This window comes from Callospermophilus lateralis, chromosome 11 (assembly GCF_048772815.1).
Source record: "Callospermophilus lateralis isolate mCalLat2 chromosome 11, mCalLat2.hap1, whole genome shotgun sequence".
NCBI lineage: Eukaryota > Metazoa > Chordata > Mammalia > Rodentia > Sciuridae > Callospermophilus > Callospermophilus lateralis.
This window is the reverse complement of record NC_135315.1, coordinates 41,625,990-41,638,738: the sequence shown is the minus strand read 5'-3', so window position 1 is coordinate 41,638,738 and position 12,749 is coordinate 41,625,990. Positions and strand designations below refer to the sequence as shown.

Here is a 12,749-nt window from a genome sequence, read left to right as displayed (position 1 = left end):
ACCATTTGATAACCATTAGTCCCACACCTTGTCAAGAACTCTGGACAACAAGGACTCAGTGAAAAGACAAATGTGTGGTCTTTAAGGAGGTGATTTAACAGTCTGTGGAGAAGCGGGGACTGCACGCCTTATCTCGCCCCACAGCGGAACGATACCAACGCGGTTCCGAGGCAATGCTGAGCTGACGTGGATCTGGGGCGAACAGTCTGGGCCTCTCAGAACACACACCGAGCCCGGATCTGCTGAATTCAAGCTCCCGTTCGCCTTCATCTCGCAGACAAACCGCTGTGACTCAGCACTAAATGATTCTGCTGAAACAACTGGTCGGTCCTTCTGAACCTGCGGAGGTTAATACCAACCGAGCCTTCATAGGCAGTGGCCACAGGATTGAGACGGGGCTTGGGAGAGCCAGTCAGGACCCACCCCGTTGCATTGGTCACCCGGCAAAGGGAATGAACTGTCGCCATTTGCATGGGATACCACCATGGCAGAGAACTGACGTCACCAGAATGCGGCGGAGGAGATAACTTCATTGAAACCGGCGGCGACAGGTGTGTAACCCCCTAGCCCTTCCTCTCCACACAGTGGGCAAACCTCAAGGGCCCCTCCAAGCTCTCCCGTGAGCGCGATAGTCAGACGGAGGGAATCAGGAGTGGTGCAGGACCCGCTGCAACGAACCCCCCGGCTACCGCTCCCACCAGTGCTGACAACTGAGGTCTCTTGCACCAGCTACCGAGGTCATGGCTAGCGGAGGGCAAGCAAAATTCGCTGAGGGTTCTCAGCCCGAAGCTCCACAAACTTAGGGTCTGAGGGAATGGCAAACGGGGAGAGTGTGCCCAGGTGTTCAAGAAAATAGGGCTCCTGGGAGCAGCAGACCTGGCGTGTAACCAGTATTGTGGTGAGCGTCACCGGTGAGCGGGGCCTGGCTTGAGGAAAAGTGGGGAAGTGACTAGACACAAGAGAAGGCCCTAGGCACTCAGGATTGGAGACCCGCCCAGTCTGGGAGGAGGAGCTGCTGCACAGTGATTGGTTCCCGCATACAGAGAGGAGAAGCTTGGCCCAGTGGGCACAGTTCCACCTACTGGAAGAGAAGTTAATCAAACTCTAATACTGCATTTATTAATTTTTTTTAATTTGTTTTTTTTTTCATTTTCTTTTTTGTTGTTGTGTTTTAAATTTTTAAAATTTTTTTTAATTTTAATTTTTATTTTTCTATTATTTTTAAAATTTTTTTTCTTTTTTTATTTTCTATTTTTTTTCTTTTGTCTTTTCATTTCTTTTCAATTTCCTTATTCCCCCCTTCCTTGAATTCTACCTGCTTACTCTCATTCTCTTTAGTGACTTCTTCCCTTCCCTTCTAAAATCTTTCCTCCCAAGCATCAAATAAATTTATAGGAGTAAACAGTAACTCAGCAGTCAAACAGAACAAGAAGTAACATGAGCAGCATGAAAAAGCAAGGAAGAAAAGGAGTACAAACAATGCAGTACAGCCTAAATATTCAGGAAGACCTAGAGGCATCAGAAAAATGGTCAAATAAAGAACTCAAAGAATACCTTAGACAGTTGGAATGGAACTTTAAAGAGGATATGAGAGAAAATTCAAACAGTGAAAGAACACATTGAAAATGAATTACATAAACAGATAAAAGAAGAAATTAAGCATCTTTATCAGGAGATAGAGATTATAAAAAAATCAATAATTCTAGAAATTAAGAAAACTATAAACCAAATTAAAAACTCAAATGAGAGTATCACTAACAGAGTGGAGCAAGTAGAAGCCAGAACGTCAGATAATGAAGACAAAACATATCATCTTGAAAAGAGACTAGTCAACTCAGAAAGGCTGGCAAAAAATCACAAGAAAAACATCGAAGAGATATGGGATAACATAAAAAAAAAAACTTAAGAGTCATCGGGATAGAGGAAGGTATAGAGGTTCAAACCAAGGGAATGAGCAATCTGCTGAATGAAATAATTATAGAAAACTTTCCACAAATAAAAAAGGAAACGGATATACAAATTGTAGATGCATACAGGACACCGAGGATACAAAATCACAGTAGACCAACGCCAAGACACATTGTTATGAAGATATCCAATATACAGAACAAAGAGAAAATATTAAAAGCTACAAGAGAAAGGAGGCAGATTACATTCAGGGGTAAACCAATAAGGTTAACAATGGATTTTTCATCACAGATGCTGAAAGTGAGAAGATCCTGGAACAACGTATTTCAAACACTGAAAGACAATGGATGCAACCAAGAATTTTGTATCCAGCAAAATTAAGCTTCAGGTACGACAACAAAATAAAAATCTTTCATGATAAACAAAAGTTAAAAGAATTTGTAGCCAGAAAACCAGCATTGCAAAGCATCTTGAGCAAAACACTACATGAGGAAGAAATGAAAAACAATAACCAAACCAACAGTGGGAAGTTCCTCAGTAAAGCGAGAGGGCGGGGGAAAAGCTAATCATGGAGAAACAAACCAAATTAAAAAGAAAAAAAGATAAATAATCAAACATGCCTGGATGTACAAACCATATATCAATAGTAACTCTAAACATTAATGGCTTAAACTCACCAATAAAGCGACATAGGCTGGTAACATGGATTAAAAAAACAAATCCAACAATATGCTGCCTCCAGGAGACACATCTGATTGGAAAAGACATACACAGGCTGAAGGTGAAAGGTTGGGAAAAAACATACCATGCACATGGTCCTCATAAGCAAGCAGGGGTGGCCATCCTCATATAGAATAAAATCAACTTCAAGACTAAGTTAATCAAAAGGGATAAGGAAGGACATTATATACTGTTAGAAGGAACCATTCACCAACAAGACATAACAATTATCAATATTTATGCACCAAATAATGGTGCTGCGACGTTCATAAAACAAATTCTCCTCAAGTTCAAGAATCAAATAGACCACAACACAATAATTATGGGTGACTTCAACATACCTCTCTCACCACTGGACAGATCCTCCAAACAAAAGTTTGAATAAAGAAACTATAGAACTCAATATCACAATCAATAACCTAGACTTAACTGACATATATAGAATATATCAACCATCATCAAGTGGATATACTTTTTTCTTAGCAGCACATGGATCCTTCTCAAAAACAGACCATATATTATGCCATAGGGCAACCCTCAGTAAATATAAAGGGGTGGAGGTAATACCATGCATTTTATCTGATCATAATGGAATGAAACTGGAAATCAATGATAAAAGAAGGAAGGAGAAATCCTACATCACATGGAAAATGAACAATATGTTACTGAATGATCAATGGGTTACAGAAGACATAAAGGAGGAAATCAAAAAATTCTTAGAGATAAATGAAAATACAGACACAACATATCGGAATCTATGGAACACAATGAAAGCAGTTTTAAGAGGGAAATTCATCGCCTGGAGGTCATTCCTAAAAAAAAGAAAAAACCAACAAATAAATGAGCTCACACTTCATCTCAAAGCCCTAGAAAAGGAAGAGCAAAACAACAGCAAATGTAGCAGAAGGCAAGAAATAATTAAAATCAGAGCGGAAATCAACGAAATGGAAACAAAAGAAAGTATTGAAAAAATTGACAAAACTAAAAGTTGGTTCTTTGAAAAAATAAATAAGATCGACAGACCCTTAGCCAGGCTAATGAAGAGAAGAAGAGAGAGAACTCAAATTACTAACATACGGGATGAAAAAGGCAACATCACAACAGATACTACAGAAATACAGAAGATAATTAGGAATTATTTTGAAAACCTATATTCCAATAAAATAGAAGATAGTGAAGACATCGATAAATTTCTTAAGTCATATGATTTGCCCAGACTGAGCCAGGAGGATACACACAATTTGAACAGACCAATATCAATGGATGAAATAGAAGAAGCAATCAAAAGACTACCAACCAAGAAAAGCCCAGGACCGGATGGGTATACAGCGAAGTTTTACAAAACCTTTAAAGAAGAATTAATACCAATACTTTTCAAGTTATTTCAGGAAATAGCAAAAGAGGGAGCTCTTCCAAGTTCATTCTATGAGGCCAACATCACCCTGATTCCGAAACCAGACAAAGATACCTCAAAGAAAGAAAACTACAGACCAATATCTCTAATGAACCTAGATGCAAAAATCCTCAATAAAATTCTGGCGAGTCGGACACAAAAACACATCCAAAAAATTGTGCACCATGATCAAGTAGGATTCATCCCTGGGATGCACGGATGGTTCAATATACGGAAATCAACAAATGTTATTCACCACATCAATAGACTTAAAGATAAGAACCATATGATCATCTCGATAGACGCAGAAAAAGCATTTGACAAAGTACAGCATCCTTTTATGTTCAAAACATTAGAAAAACTAGGGATAACAGGAACTTACCTCAACACTGTAAAAGCTATCTATGCTAAGCCTCAGGCTAGCATCATTTTGAATGGAGAAAAATTGAAGGCATTCCCTCTAAAATCTGGAACAAGACAGGGATGCCCTCTATCACCACTTCTATTCAATATAGTTCTCGAAACACTGGCCAGAGCAATTAGACAGATGAAAGAAATTAAAGGAATAAAAATAGGAAAAGAAGAACTTAAATTATCACTATTTGCACACAACATGATTCTATACCTAGAAGACTCAAAAGGGTCTACAAAAAAACTACTAGAATAAATGAATTCAGCAAAGTGGCAGGATATAAAATCAACATGCATAAATCAAAGGCATTTCTGTATATCAGCGATAAAACTTCTGAAACGGAAATGAGGAAAAACACCCCATTCACAATATCCTCAAAAAAAAAAAAAAAAAAAAAAAAAAACTTGGGAATCAACCTAACAAAAGAGGTGAAAGATTTATACAATGAAAACTACAGAACCCTAAAGAGAGAAATCGAAGAAGATCTTAGAAGATGGAAAAATATACCCTGTTCATGGATAGGCAGAACTAACATCAACAAAATGGCGATATTACCAAAAGTTCTCTATAGGTTTAATGCAATGCCAATCAATCCCAACGGCATTTCTTGTAGAAATAGATAAAGCAATCATGAAATTCATATGGAAAAATAAAAGACCCAAAATAGCAAAAGCAACTCTAAGCAGGAAGTGTGAATCAGGCGGTATAGCGATACCAGATTTCAAACTATATTACAGAGCAATAGTAACAAAAACAGCATGGTACTGGTACCAAAACAGGCGGGTAGACCAATGGTACAGAATAGAGGACACAGAGACTAATCCACAAAGTTACAACTATCTTATATTTGATAAAGGGGCTAAAAACATGCAATGGAGGAAGGATAGCATCTTCAACAAATGGTGCTGGGAAAACTGGAAATCCATATTCAACAAAATGAAACTGAATCCCCTCCTCTCACCATGCACAAAAGTTAACTCAAAATGGATCAAGGAGCTTGATATCAAATCAGAGACTCTGCGTCTGATAGAAGAAAAAGTTGGCTCCGATCTACATATTGTGGGGTTGGGCTCCAAATTCCTTAATAAGACACCCATAGCACAAGAGTTAATAAGAAGAATCAACAAATGGGACTTACTTAAACTAAAAACTTTTTTCTCAGCAAGAGAAACAATAAGAGAGGTAAATAGGGAGCCTACATCATGGGAACAAATTTTTACTCCTCACACTTCAGATAGAGCCCTAATATCCAGAGTATACAAAGAACTCAAAAAATTAAACAATAAGATAACAAATAACCCAATCAACAAATGGGTCAAGGACCTGAACAGACACTTCTCAGAGGAGGACATACAATCAATCAACAAGTACATGAAAAAATGCTCACCATCTCTAACAGTCAGAGAAATGCAAATCAAAACCACCCTAAGATACCATCTCACTCCAGTAAGATTGGCAGCCATTATGAAGTCAAACAACAAGTGCTGGCGAGGATGTGGGGAAAAGGGTACTCTTCTACATTGCAGGTGGGACTGCAAATTGGTGTGGCCAATTTGGAAAGCAGTATGGAGATTCTTGGTAAAGCTGGGAATGGAACCACCATTTGACCCAGCTATTGCCCTTTTCAGACTATTCCCTGAAGACCTTAAAAGAGCGTACTACAGGGATACTGCCACATCGATGTTCATAGCAGCACAATTCACAATAACTAGACTGTGGAACCAACCCAGATGCCTTTCAATAGATGAATGGATAAAAAAAAAGATGTGGCATTTATACACAATGGAGTATTACACAGAACTAAAAAATGACAAAATCATTGAATTTGCAGGGAAATGGATGGCACTAGAGCAGATTATGCTAAGTGAAGCTAGCCAATCCCTAAAAAACAAATGCCAAATGTCTTCTTTGATATAATGAGAGCAACTAAGAACAGAGCAGGGAGGAAGAGCAGGAGGAAAAGATTAACATTAAACAGAGACATGAGGTGGGAGGGAAAGGGGAGAGAAAAGGGAAATTGCATGGAAATGGAAGGAGACCCTCATTGTTATACAAAATTACATATAAGAGGTTGTGAGGGGAATGGGAAAAAAAAACAAGGAGAGAAATGAATTACAGTAGATGGGGTAGAGAGAGAAGATGGGAGGGGAGGGGAGGGGGGATAGTAGAGGATAGGAAAGGTAGCAGAATACAACAGTTACTAATATGGCATTATGTAAAAATGTGGATGTGTAACCGATGTGATTCTGCAATCTGTATTTGGGGTAAAAATGGGAGTTCATAACCCACTTGAATCTAATGTATGAAATATGATATGTCAAGAGCTTTGTAATGTTTTGAACAACCAATAAAAAAAAAATAAAATGGAAAAAAAAAAACCACAGTTTGGTATACTGGCATAAAGACAAACACAAATCAATGGAATAGAATGGAGATGCAGAAATTAACTACATTTATTTACAATTTTTTTTTTTGTAGTACTGGGAATCAAACCTAGGGTCTTATGCATACCAGGCAAGTGTTCTACCTCAAATCTTTTTGTTTCGAGACAGAGTCTCACCAAGTTGCCCAGGCAGGCCTTGAATTTGCCATCCTCCTTCCTCAGCCTCCAGAGTAGCTGGGATTTAGATGCGTGCTACCAAACCTAGTTTCAGTTGATTGTTTTATGTCCCTTAAAATGGTTTTATTAATTAGAGGAGACTGAAAATATATCGCCTAATGGTTAAACATCTTTCCATCTGCTGAAAAAGCACAACTTGTATATAAAATTTAAGTGGCATTGAGTATATTCATTGTTGTCCAACCTGCCATCCCCACTATCAATCTCCACAATATTTTCATCATCTCAAAATAAAATCTTACACCCACTAAACAGCCACTTCCCAATCACCCCAGGCTGTGATAACCACCATTCCATTTTGTGTTTCTGAGTGTGTTCTAGTATTACTCATATATGTAGTACTATACGGTACTTGTGCTTTTGTGTCTGACGTATTTCACTTAGAATAATGTCTAGAAGGTTAGTCCGTGTTATATATTAGAATTTTCCTTCCTTTTAAAGCCTGAGTAAATATTCTATTGTATATATGTCACATTTTGTTTGTTTATTCCTTGATGGGCATTTGAATGGTTTTCACCTTTTGGCTATTATAAATAATGCTAGGAACATGAGTGTACAAATGTTTGAGTCAGTTTTCAACTCTGTTATGTATGTAGTCAGAAATGGAATTGTTAGATCAAATGATAATTCTGTTTAAATTTTTTTGGAGGAATTGGCATACTATTTTCCATAGCAGCTGCACCATTTTTCATTCCCACTAGCAATGTACAAGAGTTCCAATTTCTCCACATCCTTGCCAACATTTGTTCAATATTTAAAAAATCTTTGCTTTAAATATATTTTTGCCAGAACTGTGTAGCTGCAGATTCAGGCTAACTATGGAAAATGTCTACCATGTAAACTAAATGGAAAGCCCTCATTGGCAAAGCAAGCAGTCAAAACAGATTTCCCTTCTGTTGGAAAAAGTCAGCCTTCATTTTATGTGTTTCTACAAAAAATATCTCACTTCTCAATTCTAAGACAGAGAGTTGTGTCATGAATTTGCTGCCTGGGTGAAATAAATACTGCCAGTCTCAATATTTCTTCTTTTTTGGTAGTGGGTTCACCTAGGGGTACTTTATGTGCTCTATCTTACATCCCCAGCCTAAGGTCTTTGTGAACAAAAACTGCTTAAGTTGCCCCTTTACTTGGCAATCCAGGGTTTTTTTAATACCCAGGAACATTGTGTCATTATATTATATAAGATATGTAAGTGTATATCTTTCTTTTGTAAGTGGGAGAAGTGGGATGTAGGAAAACATAGTGATGTTCATTCTTTTTTTTTTTTATTACTTGTTCAAAACATTACAAAGCTTTTGACATTGATGTTGATTCTTTAAACCTAAAGAATATATGTGCCCATGTACTTCTTGAGTCTTCATTTTACCCTCTCGGTACATTATCTCACTTTAAAGAATGCTACTCTAATTTGTTTTATTCTCCTGCACCCACCATTATTAATGTTTTATGCAGTTAACGTTTGCTGAGTTCTTACCAATTTCTTTGTTCACCAGTTCTGCACTGGAGATCCGCTTTCAATTACTCTTTTCTTTATTTTTAAGTTGTTTAGATTGCCATTGAATTTGCCATCCTCCTACCTCAGTAGCCTGAGTTACTGGGAGTACAGGTATGCACCATGGTGCTGGGCTTCTTTCCTTTTTCTTGAAGTAAAAGAATTCCCCTTTAGAACTACATGGGGTTGGGGGAAGGGGGCTCTGCTGATGGTTCACTAAATTTGTTTACTAAAAGTATCTTGAGTTGTCTTAAATTTTGCAATTCTATTTTTTAATGTTTTTATTTTAACACAAAAGTTATATTTTAAATGATATACTATAAGGGGAAAACAAAATAAAAATTCTAGAGAAGAAATTATCTTCATCTTCTGTGATCTTAAACTATAAACAAACTATAGTTGTTTATAGTCCTACTTTATATGTCTACACTGACTGGTTTTAGAAATTCCACATTTTGTAATTCCAACAGATTGTGATAGATAACTAAGACACAAATCCCTTGATTTGCTAAGCAGTTTCCAATGGGAGTAAGTTTGTATATTTTCTCTAATATCTACTACCTATGAAGAACTTTGGTTTCAAAGTTATATGTGTGCTAGGTGCAGTGGCACATGCTTGTTATCTCAGCTACTCCAGAGTCTGAGATAGAAGGATCATAAGTTTGAGGCCAGTTCAGGTGCCTTAGCAAGATCCTGTCACAAAATAAAAAAGGCTGGGGATGTAGCTCAGTGCTAGAGTGCCACTGGGTTCAATCCCCAGCAGCATACAAAACACACAAAAAGAGGTTATATATGCAATTCAAAATGCTCCCTTGTAAATGATGGGACAGGGTTCTTATTTAAACATTACTGATATCAACAAAGCTTCCTCATACACAATTACTGCACCTGGTATTCAAAGTTTACTCAACGATGGGGCTTTGGTTATAGCTCAGTGGTAGAGTGCTTGCCTAGCACGTGTAAGGCTCTGGGTTCAATCCTCAGCACCACATAAAAATAAAGGTATTGTGTACAATAAAAACAAAGTTTATTGAACGGATAAATGAATTTGTTGAATGAATAAACTAATATAAGATTTTACATTAATTTATATGAGTTAAAATAGTCAATGCTTGTTCCCTCCCCGCCCCCTATGTCTGGGGGAAAAATCATTCATTTTGCTAAATTAAGAGAAGACAGGGAGAAGTAAATGCCACCTGCAAACTCAAGAGTAAAACTACTTGGTCCACCTCAGGGAAAGTATTCTGAAGTCAAGCAGTCTGGTTTCAGGTCTTAAGTACCCTGCCCCAGAGCTGAGACTTCTTCCTGAGCTCGAAGTGCCTTTGGGCAGCTAGGGACAGGACACAGGAAGGAAGAGGAGGGAGAGGGTCAAGTACCTTTGCTAGTCGGCTTCACCCAGAGCAATCTACTTTTATTTATTGTACTGGATTTCAATATAAGGTATGATTTCACATGAAAATTGGGTTCTTTGCTTCAAAAGAAAAGAAGTTTGAAAACCATAAATTGTTGCCATATTGTATATATTTAAACAACACCTTTGATATGGGTTAACTAAGCTATCAATATGTTTTTTGGTCAATCTTAAGTTTCTGGAAAAAACAAAACAACTAATGTCTTTTAGGAAATATAAATAGTGGAAATATAAATAACAAATATCTCAAAACTGCAAAGTTGGGACACAAGCTGTACTAAAAAGCAAACAAAGGAAAGAAATGGAAATAAAACAGATGACACATCTTTTTCAAATGTCACATTTAATGTTTTCACCACTGTACTTCAAATCTACATTGTACAAAGTGACCAGAAAGTGTGCCACGGTAATTGACCAACCTCTGAGATTGTACCTTTCACACCAGTGTCGTCTCGGGCTCTTTTGATACTAAACACGTTTCTCATTCAAGTGAATTGAAATGCTTCAGTTGGGTTGATTCTCAGGAGCCTCATAAAAAAAAAACAAAGATATTGCACCATCTTTGTTTAGTAATTCATTGTTTCTTTCACAGCAAATAATTACTTCATTGAAGTTAAAACTTCCAAACATAACTTATTAATAGTCTTCAAATTCAGCTCAGATCACTCAAGTTGAAAATACTCTGCTAAATACAGATAACTTACAATAACTTTAACAGTTAATTGTCCATAACACACACCAAGGTTTTTTCCTAGACCAATTTTAAGACGATCCTTTAGTACTCCTCGTACAGGTGAAAAACGATCTTCAATTTTCTTGTCTTTTTATTTTTAATATAAAAATTGGAAGGGACATTCAAGTTTCAAGTCTCCACATTGAACTTAAAAAAAAAAAAATAGTCATCATCAGCATGTGGAGGTAAACAAGCCAAGTTGTATAACTCCAGGAGGTAGAGGCCTTCAATTTGTATTCATATATACATATGCACAGAAGAATTCAGTGTTCCAACAGAAAAAAGAATTTGTCAAAAAGTAATAAGTTATTTACTACTGTGACATTTCCAGACTCCCACAGCTTTGCTAAGGACACAAACACATTTGACATAATTCCCTATGTGCCTTTTTTGTGGCTTTAAATGTATTAAAAATTTGTTTTTGTCTTTTATTTATTATTTTTCACTGTCCAGTGCAGGAAAAGTCTCACAAAATTTCACAGACCTAAAATGTGCAAGCTAATTCTCTCGCTATACAGCAATGTTGGAATTCTTTTGAAATTAGCCCAGAAATGAATTATTTACACACATGAAAGATGCATGCTTGGGGTTCTTTTATGTAAGAAAGAGCAGAAAAACTTCTAATAAAAATAGATTAAATATATATATATATATTTATACTGGGTAAGGAAAACAAAAGTTTAGTCTCTCCTAGTCACAAACTCATTCTCTCTACCCACAACATTGGTTTTTAGACAGCACACATCACCATCACAGCTCTAATGAGAAGCTAATTATAGGGCTTGATCATTAGGTGGCATGCCCCTCCTCCCTACCCCCCTCCCCCAGGCACAGCCACGATCAGCTCACGTGGCTCCATGATTGGTCGCAGGCAAGATTTTTAGATTTTTTAGTTTTAGAAAACCCCAAATCTTTAGGAATGGCTCAAATATCAAAATGTATGACTGTCCTTTGTGTGTGTGTGCGTGCATGTGTGTGTGTTGAGTGTATGTGAACAATCTCACTTCATTTAAAAAAAAGAAAAACAAAACAAAAACCCCAAACTCCCAAATTTGGTTCAATTCTCTTTTGTTCTGAGGTGAGCCATAACAGCTGCACTAATTCATAAAACATGTGCAACTCTGGGTAAAATATTTTTTTCTTCTAAAAGCACAACCACTTTACAAGATTAAAAGTCTAGTAACATTTCTAAATATTATTCATATCATACAAGTAGTGGTTGTTAATTTAAAACTTCATTAGTAAAATTACAGTACAAGCATGATTAACCTCCAGAATTGCAAATCCCAGACTCCAGTGGAAAGCTACATTACATCTTCAGTAGTACATTATCTTCCACTGTTACTCCCACACCAGAGGAGATGGGGGCATCTCAGACGGCTGAGCAACAGTGGAACTGGAAGAAAACAGAGAGATGATAAAATTAGTTGTAACACCACAGTGGGCAAAAGGGCAATCCACTATGCCTGTTTTCTTCTCTTTATTTAAAAAAGCTTGTAGAGTTCATTTCTGGATTTTTGTTTCTTTAATTTCTTTAAAGTTGAATGCTCCAAATTGTTCATTTAAGTGAGGAGATATGGTACAGTAGTTAACATATGGGCTTGAAAACATGTTTACTAGTTGCATGGCACTGAGCAAGCTCCTTAATCTTTCCTCATTGGAAAATGATCATGCTGTCTACCTCAGAGGACATTCTGATGAATAATTGAGATAATGTATATAAAGTGTGTTCCATGACATCTATAATATAAAGTAAATGGTGGCTATCATAATAATGTCTATATTCAAAGTAACCTTAAAAGATACAGAATTGTCTATTTAAAAGTAGCCTCTAGAAGTAGTGACTTTAAGTGGGGACCAGTTTTGAAGGAGCCTCATAGCACTATTTTATCAAGTATTAATGGAATAGTATGAATAATCATTTAGCATTTGTTATCCACAGAACTGTTATTAGATACTTCCCACCTCTAAGGTTGCTAATCAAATTATAATTCGGGTGGGGTAGTCATTTTGCTTCCCCAGGCCCAGGTTACCAATGATTTGCACCTAGAAGGTTGCGA

The 12,749-nt window shown here is 36.9% G+C and overlaps 1 protein-coding gene across 1 annotated transcript in view; it reads right to left on the bottom strand.

The window, feature by feature from the left end:
- Positions 1–10,299: 10,299 nt before the first annotated feature.
- Nlk (nemo like kinase) overlaps positions 10,300–12,749 on the bottom strand; it is a 149,590-nt gene continuing 147,140 nt past the window's right edge. The window contains exon 11 of the mRNA XM_076869353.1: positions 10,300–12,085. Coding sequence (XP_076725468.1) covers positions 12,031–12,085 — 55 coding nt within the window. The 3' untranslated portion in view covers positions 10,300–12,030. The remainder of the gene's footprint in view (positions 12,086–12,749) is intronic.